Here is a 20,051-nt window from a genome sequence, read left to right on the forward strand (position 1 = left end):
GCGCATCGCGGGCCGGCAAAATTCAAAGAACAAGTTCGTCACCAGCCTGCCAGCAACGATCATTGGCTGGCAGGCTGGCGATTTTCAAAAAATCCAATCCAAAGTCATATAACAGATCATATTAGTAAATATGATCTGTTATATGGCTTGTCTGCTCCTGTGCTGGTCCTTTTCGTCGGTTGGATCCAGCACAGGAGCAGACTGAACTGTGAGTACACCAAACACTACACCTTAGCCCCAGATCACCCACCTGCACCCCAATTAACCCTTTGATCACCCCTTTGATCGCCCCTGTCAATCACTAGTGAAAGGAAAAAAAGTGATCAGTGTAAACTGTCACTTTTTTTTTTTCACTGGTATTGGCTGTTAGGTTTTAGGGATAGTTTAGGCCCCTTGGTTAGGTAGTTAGCGTCAGTTAGCGCCCACCCCACCGCACCGCAGTCACTTTTATTCGCTGTTTAGCGTATCGCTAATCAGCATTTGTACTTTTATAGTATCTGTAAGTGATCAAAACTGATCACGGTCAGATCTATAATAGTATTAGTGTCACCTTAGCTCGCCCTCCACCCAAAACGCAGTGTTTGCCCGATCAGGCCTGATCGGTCGCCCACACGTGCGTTCACCCACGCCCGCCCCACCGCAGTGACAAAAAATTATTATTTTTTGATCACTGCACATTCATTTTACACGCACTGCGGCGATAAAAAAATCAGTTTTGATATTTTTTATCAACCGCAGCAGCCTCCGGTACTTCGCTAGCCTCCCCTTTGTAAGACAGGTTTGCTTTTTTTCTTGGGTAGTCTCAGGGAATACCCCTAAATTTAGTAGTCCAAAATGTCAAACAGGGGGTATTCTTCTGAAGAGGCCTACAGGATTCTGACCCAGTCGGATGAGGAGTGGGAACCCTCATCTGACGAATCTAGCGGGTCAGAATATGAACCTGTGGAAAGCAGTGGCTCTCTGACCCAAAGTTCGGACGAGGAGGTGGAGGTCCCTGGCAGCACCAGGCGTACCCGGCCCCATGTCGCTAGACCACAGGTTACGCAGGATCCGCTTCAAGAGCAGCAGAGTGGGGCTGTCGCTGCCGGATCACGTGGTGAGGCATACACCAGCAGCGCAGCCCTTCCTGGACCTAGTACCAGCACTGCCGTACAACCTGGTGAAGTAGCGAGCACCAGAAGGGCAGTTGAAGCTGGTACGGTGGCACGTGCAATAGTTACCCCGTCGCAGCCACCGCAAAGACGGGCCCGTAGAGCCCCTAGAGTCCCTGAGGTGCTGGCAAATCCTGATTGGCAGTCACCAACTTCAGCCGCACCAGTAGTTCCCCCTTTCACCGCCCAGTCTGGAGTTCGGGTTGAGACGGCTCAAATCGGTTCGGCCCTGGATTTTTTGAGCTGTTCTTGACTGCGGAGCTCTTGGACTTAGTCGTGGCAGAGACCAACCAGTATGCCACACAATTTATAACCGCTAACCCGGGAAGCTATTATGCCCAGCCTTTCCGGTGGAAACCAGTCCAAGTTTCCGAGCTTAAAATTTTTTTGGGCCTTCTCCTCAACATGGGCCTGACAAAAAAGCATGAATTGCGGTCATATTGGTCAACGCACCCAATTCATCACATGCCCATGTTCTCTGCTGCTATGTCCAGGACACGATTTGAGACCATCCTACGTTTTCTGCATTTTAGCGACAATACCACCTCCCGTCCCAGAGGCCACCCTGCTTTTGACCGGCTCCACAAAATTCGGCCCCTCATAGACCATTTCAACCTGAAATTTGCAGATTTGTATACCCCTGAGCAAAACATCTGCGTAGACGAGTCCCTAATACATTTTACCGGGCGCCTTGGCTTCAAACAATACATCCCAAGCAAGCGTGCCCGGTATGGGGTCAAATTGTATAAGCTCTGTGAAAGGGCCACAGGCTATACCCACAAATTTCGGATCTATGAGGGAAAAGATCAGACCCTGGAGCCGGTCGGTTGCCCTGACTACCTGGGGAGCAGTGGGAAGACAGTCTGGGACTTGGTGTCACCCTTATTCGGCAAGGGGTACCATCTTTATGTGGACAATTTCTACACAAGTGTGGCCCTCTTTAGGCATTTGTTTCTAGAACGGATTTGCGCCTGTGGCACCATGCGAACTAGTCGCGTGGGCTTCCCCCAACGGCTTGTAACCACCCGTCTTGCAAGGGGGCAGAGGGCTGCCTTGTGTAACGAAGAACTGCTCGCGGTGAAATGGAGAGACAAGCGTGACGTTTACATGCTCTCCTCCATTCACGCAGACACGACAATCCAAATTGAGCGAGCAACCCGTGTCATTGAAAAGCCCCTCTGTGTCCACGACTATAATGCGCTCATGGGAGGGGTGGACTTCAATGACCAGATGTTGTCTCCGTATTTAGTTTCCCGCAGAACCAGACGCTGGTATAAGAAGGTGTCTGTATATTTAATTCAATTGGCGCTCTACAATAGTTTTGTTCTCTACAGTAAGGCTGGGAGAACAGGATCCTTCCTCAAATTCCAGGAAGAGATCATCGAGAACCTCCTTTACCCAGGAGGTTCCGTGGCCCCATCCACCAGTGTAGTTAGCCGTCTACACGAGCGACATTTCCCCAGTGTCGTTCCTGGTACCTCAACCCAACCGTCACCCCGAAAAAGATGTCGTGTCTGTAGCAGGAGTGGAATAAGGCGTGACACCCGCTATTTCTGTCCTGACTGTGCTGACCACCCTGCCCTATGCTATGGAGAGTGTTTCCGGAAGTACCACACACAGGTACACTTAGCATAGGGATCACATCTCACCAGGACAGGCACACAGGGCTATTAGGGCCCATTCACTCACAGCTGCTGCAAACCTCTCCTTTCACCTGGGATAAAGTGCATAATGTACTTCGCCACATCTTTGGGCGATTTGCGCTTTGCACATTGTCCCATGGGGAAGGAGAGGTTTGTTCTATAAAAGGTAAAAAAAACTAAACAAAAAAAAAAATACCGGTAAGTAAAAAAGTTAAATGTTCAGTTAAAAAAGTTTAAAAAAAGTTTCTATGTTCTGTTCAACAGTTAATAAAGTTATTGCTTTGCGGCCTGGTTTTTTCTTTTTTGTTTTGTTTTTTTTACCTTTCAGGTGGACCAACCGATCGACTAGCTGCAGCACTGATGTGCATTCGGACAGAAGCATTGCGCTGCTGTCAGATTACACGCAAGTCGGTGTATGCGGCGCTGCAAGACGAGATTTCTCCTCTGCAGTAAAAGATACGTTTGCCGAGGCATATGAGCTGAGGAGGTGGCGGTGTTCATATACTTTGGCAAACACTTTGTATATATAAAAAAAAAAATCCCGGCAATGATTTATTCATCCACATCGATTGATGTGAATGGAGAAATCTGGTTTGCCAGGGCATACGAGCTAAGTGGGTATGGATGTTGGGCGGAGCTCCTATGTCCTGGCAGACGCCTTTCCCCTCTTTTTTCTTTTTTTGGCAGAGATTTTTTCATCCACATTGATCGATGCGAATGAAGAAATCTGTGCCGTTCATTTTTTTCTTTCAGCCCAGAGGCTGAACGGAAAAAAAAAATCTCATTACCCGTATGCTCAATATAAGGAGAATAGCAGAAACTCCTAATGCTGGGCATACATGTAATGATTGCGGAGACCCTCAAATGCCAGGGCAGTACAAACACCCCACAAATAACACCATTTTGGAAAGAAGACACCCCAAGGTATTCGCTGAGGGGCATATTGAGTCCATGAAAGATTGAAATTTTTGTCCCAAGTTAGCGGAAAGGGAGACTTTGTGAGAACAAAATCAAAAAAATCAATTTCCGCTAACTTGTGCCAAATTTTTTTTTTTTCAATGAACTCGCCATGCCCCTCATTGAATACCTTGGGGTGTCTTCTTTCCAAAATGGGGTCACATGTGGGGTATTTATACTGCCCTGGCATTTTAGGGGCCCCAAAGCGTGAGAAGAAGTCTGGTATCCAAATGTCTAAAAATGCCCTCCTAAAAGGAATTTGGGCACCTTTGCCCACCTAGGCTGCAAAAAAGTGTCACACATGTGGTATCTCCGTATTCAGCAGAAGTTGGGGAATATGTTTTGGGGTGTCATTTTATATATACCCATGCTGGGTGAGATAAATATCTTGGTGAAATGCCAACTTTGTATAAAAAAATGGGAAAAGTTGTCTTTTGCCAAGATATTTCTCTCACCCAGCATGGGTATATATAAAATGACACCCCAAAACACATTCCCCACCTTCTCCTGAGTACGGAGATACCAGATGTGTGACACTTTTTTGCAGCCTAGGTGGGCAAAGGGGCCCATATTCCAAAGAGCACCTTTCGGATTTGACAGGTCATTTTTTTCAGAATTTGATTTCAAACTCCTTACCACACATTTGGGCCCCTAGAATGCCAGGGCAGTATAACTACCCCACAAGTGACCCCATTTTGGAAAGAAGAGACCCCAAGGTATTTCGTTATGGGCATAGTGAGTTCATAGAAGTTTTTATTTTTTGTCACAAGTTAGTGGAATATGAGACTTTGTAAGAAAAAAAAAAAAAAAAAAAAAAAATCATCATTTTCCGCTAACTTGTGACAAAAAATAAAAAGTTCTATGAACTCACTATGCCCATCAGCGAATACCTTAGGGTGTGTACTTTCCGAAATGGGGTCATTTGTGGGGTGTTTGTACTGTCTGGGCATTGCAGAACCTCAGGAAACATGACAGGTGCTCAGAAAGTCAGAGCTGCTTCAAAAAGCGGAAATTCACATTTTTGTACCATAGTTTGTAAACGCTATAACTTTTACCCAAACCATTTTTTTTTTACCCAAACATTTTTTTTTTATCAAAGACATGTAGAACTATAAATTTAGAGCAAAATTTCTATATGGATCTCGTTTTTTTTGCAAAATTTTACAACTGAAAGTGAAAAATGTCATTTTTTTGCAAAAAAATCGTTAAATTTCGATTAATAACAAAAAAAAAGTAAAAATGTCAGCAGCAATGAAATACCACCAAATGAAAGCTCTATTAGTGAGAAGAAAAGGAGGTAAAATTCATTTGGGTGGTAAGTTGCATGACCGAGCAATAAACGGTGAAAGTAGTGTAGGTCAGAAGTGTAAAAAGTGGCCTGGTCTTTCAGGGTGTTTAAGCACTGGGGGCTGAGGTGGTTAATAACTATTTTACAAGGTATCATTTTCTGTCTTAATAGCCGAGAAGTTCAAACTCAGAAAATTTAGAAGTTTTTCAAAATTTGCTGTAAATTTTGATATATATATATAGAGATGTATATATATTATATATTTTTTTTTTTTTATAAATGAAAGTATATCGACCCAAATTTACCACCAACACGAAGTATGATGTGTCACAAAAAAAAAATTAGGTTGTCAGACAGGTGAAAAATGTCTGGAGGGGGTTAATTACATGAAGTTACAAAAGTATTCATATGAAAAATGTAGAATATTTTTCCTGGGACAACCCCTTTAATGTTCACTGTGGAAATTGAACACTTACTGCTAGGTGTCCCACAGATAGTAGCTGATCGCTGGGGTCCCAGCACTTTTAGAAGCGTCACCAGTAATATCAGACTCATTGCCGACTCAGGGTAATTCACATGTCCGTACTGTATTGCGAATCCGCAATACGTCCGGCACAAAATGTTATATTTTTTTCCGGAGCCACGGACCGGAAGATCGGGGGCGCCCTCCGGAAATGCGGATGCGGACAGCACACTGTGTGCTGTCCGCATCCATTCCTGCCCCATAGAGAATGAATGGGTTGTCGGGTGGTAATAATTCAATTAAGAATTATTAATTATGGTCATAAAAATTATTAACCATAAAAAATTAAATTTATTAAATTTGTCATAAATTCTTAAAGGGTTTCTATCACTTCGTATGACATAATTAGCTCTCAGACACTAGCGATCCGCTAGTGTCTGCTCTGGCCAACCATCCTAATATAACTGTTTATTGGGCAGCCGTTTTGCTAAAAAAATAACTTTTATAAATATGCTAATGAGCCTCTAGGTGCTATGGGGGCATCATTAGCACCTAGAGGCTCCGTCTACCTTCATACACAGCCACCGCCCAGCGCGTCCCTCCAGCCCGCCCATCTCCTGCTGAATGCGATCCTCCGTGTGACGCAACGGACGAATTCTCGCGCATGCGCCGCGCGGCTGTATTCGGCGCATGCGCAGTGAATGTCTGACGCTTCCCTGCTCAGACATCTCCACTGCGCCTGTTCCTTGGAGCACTATGACGTCATTGGCGCAGGCGCAGTGGAGATGTCTGAGCAGGGAAGCGGTCAGACATTCACTGCACATGCGCCGAATACAGCCGCGCACGGCGCATGCGCGAGAATTCGTCCGTTGCGTCACACGGAGGATCGCATTCAGCAGGAGATGGGCGGGCTGGAGGGACGCGCTGGGCGGTGGCTGTGTATGAAGGTAGACGGAGCCTCTAGGTGCTAATGACGCCCACATAGCACCTAGAGGCTCATTAGCATATTTATAAAAGTTATTTTTTTAGCAAAACGGCTGCCCAATAAACAGTTATATTAGGATGGTTGGCCAGAGCAGACACTAGCGGATCGCTAGTGTCTGACAGCTAATTATGTCATACCAAGTGATAGAAACCCTTTAAAATCATGACCTGGTGAATTGTAGACAACCTAATTGATACAATTCACATCTGAGTCCGACTATTTCCTCAGATAAATAAGTTCTTTTTGACGTGAGATGATGTTAATGATAAAATGTAATTCTGCATTATACAATAATACACAGGTATTATAAAAATATGCAGATTTATTGGTTACAAGGTTATAAACATATATAAGTAAATAAACACAATGATACATGCAAATGAATATATATAGCATTAATATGAAGCATTACAAGCTTAATGCATGTGAGTGGAAATAACTTGTCACATTATAACCAAGCTATTATTAGGTTAGGATATCAAAGTAGGAACCTAAGTTATACTTCTGTTCAGAGAAAACCTCATGATATCAGGATGGGCATGTCTAATCCTAGACATCAATATAGAATGCTAAATACATTCTGCCCCCCTCTAACCAACTATACATCACATGACTTCAAGATGGGCAAATCCATCCAAGGATATAACTTAGAAGAGACAACTGTGTCCTTCCGCCCCATCCTGGACTATTTTCACATATATAACTTTGGTAAGACTATTAAGACGAATAACAGGGATCTAGGATCTTGCTAGACCATATCTTAAATGGGAGGGACTTGAAATAAGTCCTTCCTGTGGGAATCCATCACTTAGCTTGGCGAAGAATGTTCTATTAATATATATATATATATATATATATATATATATATATATATATATATATATATATATATATATATATAGAAAGGAAAAGAAGCCAGCAGCACTCCAGATAATAGAAGAAAACTTGTGGTTTATTGACCCAAAAGATGAAGCTTCATCTTTTGGGTCAATAAACCACAAGTTTTCTTCTATTATCTGGAGTGCTGCTGGCTTCTTTTCCTTTCCATTTACTGGACCTAGGTGCTGGTCCGCATTGGCCAGTCGTGCACCCCTCGTTTCTACAGTGTGCTGCCTCCTCACTTTCCCATATCTATATATATATATATATATATATATATATATAATATATATAAAAGCAATTATATAATGTTTTGCTAGATTATGAGTCTAGATTCTTCTGCAGGTAGAATGAAGCCTCACAATATCCTAAGACTACATCTCAATATGGAGATGATCAATTAATTAAATTATTTATTTATTCGCCAATCTAGATGGTATAATTTCACCCACACTATCAAATTAGTCTTAATAAAATGAAATATAATTTTCTGTGTCTCTTACCAAGTCCTAGTAGGAATCTCACTTCTGCTCCTAGGAAAGCTGGGTGGTCCATCATAGCGCATCTCATTATGGCTTTCATCTTGATAGACCTCAACTTCTCCTCTCCTTCCTTCTTTTCTTTCTCCTTTTTCTTTTCTTTTGCTCTACCTCCTGTGTATGGTTTATGATCACAAACTTATCAGTTAGACACACCTTCCTAGTTTGGAACTTTCCAATCATTGTCAGATGGGCGTGACCATTGATAAAAGATGTGACATCATAACCTTACCCAGAATGCACTTTTGCTACTGTTGTAATGTCACCTACTGATACCTAAGTGGCACTACTGTATAAGCTATTTGCATCATAGTATAAAGGGTTAACTTATATAAGTCTGAATATACATTTTGACCTTAGAAGCTTTAATTCAAGCCATAGGGATTAATTCTGACACTTGTAGCAATTAGAGACAGACCTCTAGGCGTCTCACTTAAAGTTTCTCACACTGTTGATTTATGGATCATAAATAACTTGTTTTCTCACAGAGAGATCAGTACCTCCTCTGTCATACCAAAGATGTGATTAATTGTTACAAAACGCACATCTTCACAGACACTCTTCTTGAGACAGATATTCCCCTAATGAGAAATATATATATAATATACTGGATACATGTTGTCTTCGTAACATATAACAATATAATATAAACAAATATATATATATATATATCCTACTGATTGTCTTATGCTAAGGACTAACTAAGGCTCATTAAATGAATACATACATATTATATATTTTGCTTCATTAATAAATGCCTAATTGTATAGGTAATTATCACCAGCTGCATAGAGCTTATCTTTACCTCCAGTCATAAATTTAAAAGTAGACAAGAAGGCCTCTTCTCAGACTGGTACATTCATGGGAAGGATAACACTGAAGAGTATAAACCTTTGTGTGACCTTAATTTGGCCTACTCAAGACATACAAAATTGCAACTATAGTCGAGCATGGCTCTTAAAGGAAATGAACATCCATCTTGACAATAATGAATTGGATATCAATGTATTTACCTATGAAAAGGCACAACAGGGTCTGCACCCGTTCCGCAATTTGCAGAATAGATGCGGACCCATTCTACGGGCGTGTGAATGGACCCTAAATGAACTAAAATGTGTATTGTATTGTTTTTTTTCTTTTTAGCTGGAAATCTGGGGAGACATACAGGTTTGGCGACAGGCAGCTACCCAGGTCTTCTTTGCCTTGGGTCTTGGATTTGGAAGTGTGATTGCCTACTCCAGCTACAATGATCGCCACAATAACTGCCACTTTGATGCCATTTTAGTGTCATTTATCAACTTCATAACCTCTATACTGGCCACACTGGTTGTTTTTGCTGTCCTGGGATTTCGCGCAAATGACATTGCAAATCAGTGTTTTTTGGAGTAAGTTGTCTTTTTCTGATTCTGTTGCCACGATAATTAGGTGCATTATGATCTTTCTAGTTTTCCACAGTAATGGATTTATGGTTCAATCATTTTTTATTAGGTAGAAAAAATGAATAGAATAGTCAGCGCGTTCACATTAATCCAAATATAGGTGAAATAATTATAATCCAAAAGAACAAGCATAATGCATGAGAAATACACAGTTATTCGATTTACCAACTGTATGAAATCGGAGGTACAAATACACAAAGACAGAGGGGAGGGGGGACAGACTAGGGGGCGGGTGGTGTTGAGAGGGGTGCAGGTAACACGTATATTGTATGAGTAATGTAATGCTGTTCAATTTACCCGCTGTAGGGAATCAGGGTTAGCAGGCACACAAGATCAGGGGGGGAGGACATAGAATAGCCGGTAAGGAAGCTGAGAATGTTCTTTATTACCTAGTGTCCCAGGAGCCACATCAGGAACCGTGAGTCTCAATAGTACCAGTAGTCAACCAGATTGCGAAACGGGATGAGTTTCGAAATTGGAACCATGGGTCCCAAAAGCGAGAAAAAAAATCTGTAGTCGGTTATGGGCCTCTGACCCAAGTTCCTCCAAACCAACTAGGGTATCTAGGGCTGAGGTGCAGGATATTCTCTGCAAGCTGTCTGTGGACCGCCATCTGCAGGGAATAATTTGCCTCATGGCCTGAATAAAGATTCTAAGTGTCCCTCTTATCTGTTGGGGGCGCCCCGGATATATGGACAGTAAGGCGATCAATGGCGAGGGTGTGATGTTTGGGTGATGTAAAGCATTGTATAGGGCAAAAACATCTGACCATAAAGTAGAGACTCCTGGGCACTCCCACCATATATGGAGCATGGTGCCCACCGCTGCATTACAGCGCCAGAATGTGTCGGGGACCGAAGGGTAGAGTCGGTGAACCTTCACTGGAGTTCTATACCATCGCATGAGTATCTTATAGTTGAGTTCCTGAAATCGACAAGAAACGAAGGACTTGTGCGTGTACAGGAGTGCTCTTTTCACAGTAATGGATTTAAAGGCTATGAACACCTTCGGGGGGGGATTTTTTTTATGATTGCATTTTGGGCTAAAAATATTTTTTTATGTTGCTCTTTATTAAGTTTTGTGCTACAGGGTTAAGTTTCACCTCATCTGCAGGTTACCTTACTTTCAGTTTCACACTGATAAGAATATGGCTTACAGGAAAATGCCACAAATTGTATCTGCTAGTTAAAACCAGATCTCCACACATCTCCTTTTTTCTACTTTGTTTTAAATTTTTCTGATTTCCTGAACAAGATTTTTGCCTCAGCTGTTCTTAACAGCATTTAGACACAATGTTCAGGAGGGGACCTCGTTGACTTCTATGGGAGAGTTTTCTAGGCATGTTCTGTGACCTGTGCAGAGGTCATTGTACAAGGAAAGAATAGATAAGATCTGTCAATCACCTTTTGGGAATGGGTGGATCTTGTGTTATCTATACACAGAGGTGATATCTTTACAGACCGGATTAGAATGAGTTAAAGTGCAGTAAAGTGATCTGTACAAACCAAGAAGACATAGTGGGAGGATAATATCTATTTTGTTTATATGTAATACATGGAAAATTAAAAACATCATCAAAATTTCTTTATACATAGGAGTGATTTAAAGGGATTCTGTCATGAGATTTTAGCCCTATAACCTAAACATATGCCCATGTCCGTACTAATAACATGAATCACAAACTGGCCTTATTAAACCTGCTTGTGGCTCTATTAGCCCGAAAAACTGGTTTTTATACCCTGTCAATCGCCTACCTAAGGTGCCCAATGGGACGTCTGTTAATACAGGGTGCCCGGCCGTCTGGTGCCCAGCGCCTCCTTCCCAGTCTTAATCGCCGCCCTCCCTGTCTACAGTGTCGCCTTCCTCAGCGCCGCCTCTGCCAGATCCGGCACCTGCGCACTATGCTCAGCCTGATGCGCCGCGGACTCCTGGCAGCGGCTTCGTTGAGCGAAGTACGCATACGCATCAGGCCGGGCGCATGCGCTCTTCGTTTAACGAAGCCGCTGCCAGGATCCCGCGGCGCATCAGGCTGAGCATAGTGCGCAGGTGCCGGATCTGGCAGAGGCGGCGCTGAGGTGAGGAAGGCGGCACTGTAGACAGGGAGGGCGGCGATCAAGACTGGGAAGGAGGCGCTGGGCACCAGATGGTCGGGGACCCTGTATTAACGGACGTCCCATTGGGCACCTTAGGTAGGCGATTGACAGGGTATAAAAAACCTTTTTTTTTGCAAGCAGGTTTAATAAGGCCAGTTTAGGATTCATGTTATTAGTACGGACATCGGCATATGTTTAGGTTATAGGGCTAAAATCTCATGACAGAATCCCTTTAAACAGCAGGTCACTTTCTGATGACACATTCTCTTTTAAATGAGTGTTTATGAGCTGTCAAGAATTCAGAGATGATGGTTATACATCCAGCTCTTAGAGCCAACAGCTAGTGAAGGTTTATTGGTACCTTTACACATCATATGGGCAGTCAATAACCCAACAGACCCCGTTATGAATCAGTAGTGTCCCATGCGGTGCTGGTAATACCCATGATGCAGCAGATCCAAAAGATTGTCTGGTCTCCCACATTGTGTGAACTTCACTCTTCTCTTGCTATTTTATAGAAACCTGGAGAAGATTAGGGGTTTAATTAAGGATCGCACCTTCTTTGATTTCCCTGTACTGTTGGACAACATGACACTTACAGAGTACAATGACTGGTACACAAGCGTGGATGCTGTGGCCAACCTGACGCAACATGGCATTACAAATTGCCGGATAGAAGATGAGATGAACAAGGTTTGAGTACTTTTCACAATACTTTCTTGGTGTAGCGTCAATACTGTTGGTGTAAACCTCGTGTTCTACCTTGCAGGGTGTGGAAGGAACGGGATTGGCATTCATCGCCTTCACAGAAGCAATGACTCGGTTTCCTGCCTCCCCATTTTGGTCTTTGTTATTTTTCCTCATGTTACTGAACTTGGGTCTCAGCACTATGTTTGGAAACATGCAAGGAATAATCACCCCACTGCTTGACAACTTTACATGTTTACGCAAGAGGAAAACCTTATTCACAAGTAAGGCCGTTATTTATATTACTAATATAGTGCCAACGTATTCTGTAGCACTGTACAGAGATGGTCATCACTCATATCAGTCCATGTCCCCAGTTCCCCATCTCAAGCACGCCTACACACAAGGGCCAATTTTATAGGAAGCCACATAAGCTCTCGGGATGTTTTTGGAATGTGGGAGAAAACAGAAGTATCCAAGAAGACCCTCACAAAAAATGAAAAACATGCTATCTCCATGCAAATGTTGTCTTTGGTCGAATTTGATGCAGGATCCAGTGCTGCAAGGCAACCGTGCCAATTAATGAGTCACTGCAATGCTTTGAACATTCATTGTGGCTGCTTCTAGGAGCAACGGGGGCATTGCCTTTACACCTAGAGGCTCTGCTCTCTCTGCAGCTGCCACACTGTCTCCACCTTTATTTAAAAGGCCAGGCAGTAAAAAACGTCATCCCACTTGGCCTTATCAATCAGAATGCAGAGGGCACGGCAGTTGCAGAGAGAGCAGAGCCTCTAGGTGTAATGACAACGCCCCTGTTGCTCCTAGTGCAGGGATCAGCAACCTTCGGCACTCCAGCTGTTGTGAAACTACAATTCCCAGCATGCAAACCTACTCTGCTGTTCTTGTAAATCCCACTGTAGTTTCAGAACAGCTGGAGTGCCGGAGGTTGCTGATCCCTGTCATTTTTCTCAGCAATGCTGGCACATATGAACATGGGACCAACACAGATGCCTTCAGCTGCCAAGTGCACATGCAACAAGTCAGCCGGTTTCATAGGTACAGATCTGCTGACAAATGCCCTTTAAGCTCTCACATGGCAAGCAGTGTCAATAATGGGTATATCGGCATTATAAAACCATTAGAAACATTGTCCAATTTTATAATGTTATAGCATACCACCAGATTATGCCATAACATTATAATCAATGGAGGTCTAACCTTTGAGACCGCCACTAATCATGAGAACCAAGGTCTCTCCACTTATTCCTGGCAGTGTCACTGTGCAGGGAGACTATGTGAAGAGCTACAGCTATTAACCAGCCCTTTCTCTACTTTAAAAGTTTGTTTTTTTTCCACAAAAAAAAACAATTATCCCCTATCCACAGAACAAGAAAGAAGTGTCTCAATGCTGGGGACCTACAGCGCTCATGAGAAGTGGATCCATACATACATGGCCACTGATGGAGATTGTGCTCAGAACTATCTCCGTCAGTCCCATGAGTGGAATGGTTGGCACACATGTACAGTACTGCTCCGTTCACATGGAGTAACAGGGAGCTCGGCTCTAGTTTTTCTAAAGGGTCCCAGCTGTTGGACCCCCTTACAATCAGAATCCCATTCCCTATAGATAGGAGATAATTATTTGTGGGAAAACCCCTTTAAAGTAGTTGGATGCCCTCGATCAGTAATTGATGGCATATAGTTTTTTGGTGTAGTTTAATGTAACCCTCTTTAACAAACGTCTGTGATAGAGACATGTTAGAAGTTTGCCTTTACATCAGTCTGTGAGCTGAGTCCCCTCCATAGAACACATTGTAGCACTGTACATCTTATGTAAAACTTCTGAATTCTATAACAACCTTTATTCACTTTGTGTGTTCTGCTTTTTTTAGTTTTCTGCTGTATATTTGGTCTTTTGACTGGGTTGATCTTCGTTCAGCGATCCGGATCGTACTTCGTCTCCATGTTTGATGACTATTCAGCCACTTTGCCTCTTATTATTGTTGTGATCTTTGAAAATGTGGCTGTGGCTTGGGTGTACGGGGCAGACAGGTACCATTTTCTTATCATTATCTTAAGGGTACTTTCACACTTGCGGCAGAGGATTCCGGCAGGCTGTTCCGTCACCGGCAATCTGGACGCAAACTGATGGCATTTGTCAGACGGATCCGAATGCGGATCCGTCTGACAAATGCATTGCAATACCGGATCCGTCTCTCCGGTGTGATCCGGAAAAACGGATCCGGTATTATTATTTTTTGCATTTTTAAAGGTCTGCACATGCGCAGACCGAAAAGCCGGATCCGTTTTGCCGGAACACTTAATGCTGGATCCGGCACTAATACACTTCAATGTAAATTAATGCCGGATCCGGCATTCCGGCAAGTGATCAGTATTTTTGGCCGGAGATAAAACTGCAGCATGCTGCAGTATTTTCTCCTTCCAAAAAACTTAAAAGGGACTGAACTGATGCATCCTGAACGGATTGCTTTCTATTCAGAATGCATTAGGATAAAACTGATCAGTTTTTTTCTGGTATTGAGCTCCTGTGGCGGAACTCAATACCGGAAAACAAAAACGCTTGTGTGAAAGTACCCTAATATCATATGATTGAAGTTTTAGTAGTAAAAGCACACTACAGAGGCATTTTAATCCCTTTCTGATGACTGTGCCGTACTTCTACTCCTGGGATTCCATTACTGCTTTGCCTTCTAAGTAGGGATCGACCGATTATCGGTTTTACCGATATTATCGGCTGATATTGAGGATTTTGACAGTTATCGGCATCTATTTTGCCGATATACCGATAACGTATGGGGAACACAGAACGCGCTGCTCTCAGCGCTCTCTGTGTTCCCTCCGCAGCACAGGGGAGAAGGAAGCAGTGTCTCCCTCCCCCCTGTGCTGCCGCTGCCGCCAATGAGAGGGGAGAACATAAGAGGAGGGGAGGGGCTGTGGCCACTGCGCCACCAATGAAGATGAGTCTTTTATTATTTCATATACAGGAGGCGGGAGCTGCAGAATCACATAGCCGGCTCCCGACCTCTGTGAACGGCAGCTGCGGTCCGCGGTAGTTAACCCCTTAGGTGCTGCGGATCGCAGCTACCGCTCATAGAGGTCGGGAGCCGGCTATGTGATTCTGCAGCCAGCTCCCGCCTCCTGTATGTGAATGAGAGAGGTATCTTCATTGGTGGCGCAGTGCGCCCCCCCCCCCCAAGCCCCCCAGTATTAATCACTGGTGGTGCAGTGCGCCCCCCCCCCCCCACCCAAGTATTAATCATTAGTGGCAGTGGCCACAGGATCCCCTCTCCCCTGCTCCTCCGATCGGAGCCCCAGCAGTGTAATTGCGGGGCTCCGATCGGTTACCATGGCAGCCAGGACGCTATTAAAGCCCTGGCTGCCATGGTAAGCTCCATGCTGCTGTATGCACAAAGCACAGAGCAGCAGGGACAGTGTGAGCTCCTATTCACCCTGATAGAGATCTATCAGGGTGAATAGGACAAGGGTTCTAGTCCCTAAGGGGGCTAAAAGTTAGTAAAAAAAAAACACAAAAATATTAAGTATAAATGAAAAAGATTTACAAAAAAATAAAATAATACACGTTAACAATAAACATATTCATTTTCAGCAGATTTGTGTAGGAAAAAAAATTTTTTTCTCAAAAATAAAAATACCCAGAATATCGGTATAAATTATCGGCTATCGGCCTGAAAGTTAACAAATTATCGGTATCGGCCCTAAAAAATCAATATCGGTCGATCCCTACTTCTAAGTAATGGTTGTCACTGGTTTCCCAATGCAAGAAATTGTAACCAAAATAACAAAAACTATACTAACCAGTTTAGTCTCCCTCCTCACTGCTCTTTGTTTTACATGGCTGCAGCAGTGATATACCGTATACCCCAGGTGACCACTGCAGCCAATTATTGACCTCAGTGGACTTGTCCTGTGGCGATCATATGCACGTCTCTCTCCATTCACTTATATTGGGATTTCAAAAACAGCAGAGTAAGCAAACTTGGCTGTTTAAAGAACTCCCTTAGAAGTGAACGGAGAGAACTGCATATGTACTGCCATCTCTCCGTTCAGGGGGTCGGGAGACCCCATTCTGGAGATAGGTGCGGGTCTCGGAGGTGACATCTGCATCTGTCAGACATTTATGGCATATCCTGTGGGTTTGCATGAATGTCTGAGATGGGAAACTATAGGGTGATGAGAGATTGCTCCTTAGTTTTTTTTCACTATTCCCAGTGTTAAACTTTGAAGGTTACCTCAACCTTTTAACCCCTTGTCATTTTAGGTCTAGCAATTTTGCCGATTTATAACTAGCATATTTTTCAATTTATAAGACACACCTAGGTTTTAGAGAAGGAAAATCCGAAAAAAAAAATATTTTTAATCTGAACTCATATCAGACTCATCAGACCCCCACAATCTTTATCAGGCCTCAGTTCGGACCCCCCAATCTTCACCAGACCACAGATCAGATCAGACCCCCAATCCTCTTCAGACATCACATCAGACATAAAAGAATTAAAGAATTTGTCTATCCTGCTCCGGGCAGCTTGTTCATCCTGTACTCAGAGTGCTTTCTGGTCTTCTGCCGGTGTTGCGCTGCACTACATCCTGATACTATACACAGTCAGGACACAGTGCAGCTTGATGCCTAGAAGAAGAGCAGGGAGCGGTAAGTACAGCCAGCACTAGCAGCGCTATACTCACTGCCTCCAGTGCCTCCTACATTCTAATGAGCACTTCCATAATGGAATCGCTCATTAGTATTCGCTTTGTAAGACGCACTGCCATTTTTTCTCGGAAAATACACTATCTTTATATGTCTTTATTTGAATATATATATATATATATATATATATATTATAGTCTAATTAATATATATATATATATATTTATATATTATAGTCTAATATATTATAGTCTAATTAATATATTTGTAATTAATCAGCACAGAATTTTGTATCTTTTTAGATGATAAAACTAAATGGTGTTCAGAGATGGATTTTCACGATGATATGTAACCACTATTTTTGCAGCTGTCAGTATATACATGCACTTTTTTTCATTTGTGTTCAGGTTTATGGATGATATTCAAGGAATGTTGGGCTTCCGACCATGGTGTGTGTACAAGTATATGTGGCAGTACTTCAGCATTTTGGCCATGATTGGTCTCCTACTTGCCAGCTTGATTAGAATGTGTATTGCGCACCCCACGTACCAGTCCTGGAACATGGAAGAGGTATGACTGTATGCTGTTGTGTGTTTCTGGGAACCTAGAGCAATTAGATGATTCCAGTGATCAATCTAATTCACTTTGGCTTTTGCTCATACGTTTACACCTATCCCCACCATGCATGTTATGATCCACCATCCAGCGGAAGTCTCAGTTAGCAGAAAAGAGGACTTCTGTTTCATAGTGGATCAAAAATGGATGCTGAGAATAGTTTTGACAAAGCCCCGACTAAATTAATTTGTTTTTTATATTTCTTCTGTTTGCTCTATCCTTTAGGCAGCTGAAAAAAAGTTGGAGTATCCACCATGGGCTCTTGGCATCCTGATCAGCTTGATCGTATTGGCTTCCTTGCCCATCCCATTAGTATTCCTGAAACAAACTATACAAGACTGGTTACAGAGTCGGAGAACAAAGACATATGGGCAGTGTGAATACAGTCAGGGCTGTACTGTTGACGAAGTGCTGGAACCCATCGAAGAGGGCATTCCAAGGTGTTCGAATGGTTACCTACATGTGGAGATGGAAGATCTTGCAGAGAGTGGAAAACTGCTTACCGAAGGAGATGAGGAGGACAAGGGCAATGTAAGGAGCTAAACTCATGGCAAACCCAGTTAAGTAGGTCAAGGTCTCTGAAGCACCTTCAGATGTTTTCCAAAGTGGTGCCAAGCAGACTTCCAGAGCTGGTGATCAAACTTTTCATTAGCCTGGAGGGGGCCGGGGCAAATAGATGCCTGGTAGTGCCACTCTGAAAATCTTACTGTGCCAAATAACCAGAGACTGGTTCTTTATGGGTCTTGGCTGTTTTCGCCAGTATTTTCAGTTCCTACCTCTCTCACCGAATGGTATAAATGGCGAACAGTGACCTCACCCCAAGCACTTTTCTTATGCCAATCACAGACTGGAAGAGCCTTGCCTGATGTAGGCAGAAAACCACCAAAACTAATCTGATGATTTTCATCACCGTAATGTGGTGTGACCAGAGCCAATTTTCTACCTTGCTGCTGGATTGTAGTTACTGATCCTACGAAGAAGGGACCTACCTGTTACAACAGCTCTTTCTATTGCACCATATGTAATATATATATATATTGTTTTTTTAATTGGAGATAAAAATCAGAACATATTGTGATTTACTTTGCAAAAGCTTGAAAGACAATACTGAAGAACAAATGGATAGATATATAGCTATTTGTCAGAACTGAAGTTGGCGGTACTACACCATTCATCTGTTCCGATAGACCTGTAGATATTATTTATGGGTTTGAGCAAGCTACGGCTTTTAGGAGTAAATAATGTTTATATTTTATAGGGGAAGCTTTTCTTATTTTATGTCTCACCTCCTTACTGTAATATACAGTGCTTGCTATAGTGTTATCAGATGTGCGCCCAGGTGTCTGTTATGTATGTGAGTTCCTCGGTTCTCTGCCAGTCATGTTCAGAGTATAAGGTAACTGACAGGGCATATAGAGACTATCATTGGCTAAACTATGGGGTCAAGGTGCACAGAAATGTGCTGCTAGTTCCAGCTTTTTGGATGGTTTCTGTTCTCGTAAAAAAGTCTGCAGTGATTTGCTGCCCCCTGATCTTAAAGGCCCAGGCTGCACTGTAGATTCAGCCATACAATGTCTGGTGGATTTGAGGGTCCCACAAGGTTTTGCACATACTGTCGAAATCACCTTTACCATGGAGTTCTTAATGAAAGAAGCTGTTGTGTAACAAATCAACTGCAAGTTTTGCACAACCCCTGGTTTTCTAAAAAATGTTGCAGCACAGCCCCTGTCCATATGGCCAATTAAGGGGACGTCATAGAGAACAGGGGTCTTCTACTTGGAGCCACTCTATCCAATACTACAGCTTCTATACAAAATACATGTGGCACCTTCTGCCAGATAAGCTGTACTTCTGGCAGCCAGCTCATCAGCGGCGGAGATGCTTTTGGGAATTGGGATGTCCTAGCTGGCCAACTGTTAAAGGGAACCTGTCGCCCTTTTTAATGCCATCCTCACGGCAGGCAGTATATGGTAGTGACAGGCAGAAATCGTCTTTCATCTGCTAAAGTTGTGCTGCTGCTGAGAACTTAATGTTGTCAGTGCTCGCCAGAGAAGAGTCCTGCACTGCCAGAAAAGAGTTCAGGGAATACGTGCGTTTCCCTCTTTCCCCATTGCCCAACAACTAAAGTAAGAACTGTCAATCATCATTGGGTGGGCAGAGAGGGGGTGGGACTCTGGCATAAGCCCGACTCTTTTCCGACAGCATATACCTGTTCTGTTTCGTACACTGCCAGCATTAACTTGTAAATTCTCAGCAGAGGTGTTAACTAGCAGATAAACCACAGACTGGTGATTTCGGAGTGTCTGTCACTGCTTCATGCTACCGGTGAGAGCAAAATAGAGATTTAGGCTAGGTCTACACGACGACATTTGTCGCGCGACATTTTGTTGCACCAATGTCGCGCGACAATTTTTATAATGGCAGTCTATGGTGTCGCACTGCAACATGCGACATGCTGCGACTGCAGAAAATCCATCGAGATGGATTTTTCTGCGACTGTTGCGTCGCAGTCGCAGCATGTCGCATGTTGCAGTGCGACACCATAGACTGCCATTATAAAAATTGCAGCGCGACATTGGTGCAACAAAATGTTGCGCAACAAATGTTGCGCGACTTATGTCGTCGTGT

At 43.2% G+C, this 20,051-nt stretch overlaps 1 protein-coding gene across 2 annotated transcripts in view; it reads left to right on the forward strand.

Moving 5' to 3' along the window:
* Positions 1–19,765, forward strand: part of LOC121002330 (sodium-dependent neutral amino acid transporter B(0)AT2-like) — a 54,500-nt gene extending 34,735 nt beyond the window's left edge. For both annotated transcript variants that reach the window (XM_040433758.1, XM_040433747.1), the window contains exons 7-12: positions 9,049–9,290; positions 11,956–12,130; positions 12,207–12,408; positions 14,017–14,176; positions 17,216–17,378; positions 17,649–19,765. In XM_040433758.1, the coding sequence (XP_040289692.1) occupies positions 9,049–9,290; positions 11,956–12,130; positions 12,207–12,408; positions 14,017–14,176; positions 17,216–17,378; positions 17,649–17,966 (1,260 nt within the window). In that variant the 3' untranslated portion in view covers positions 17,967–19,765. The remainder of the gene's footprint in view (positions 1–9,048; positions 9,291–11,955; positions 12,131–12,206; positions 12,409–14,016; positions 14,177–17,215; positions 17,379–17,648) is intronic.
* The last annotated feature ends 286 nt before the right edge of the window (positions 19,766–20,051 follow it).

Source organism: Bufo bufo, chromosome 1 (genome assembly GCF_905171765.1).
Source record: "Bufo bufo chromosome 1, aBufBuf1.1, whole genome shotgun sequence".
Classification (NCBI taxonomy): domain Eukaryota; kingdom Metazoa; phylum Chordata; class Amphibia; order Anura; family Bufonidae; genus Bufo; species Bufo bufo.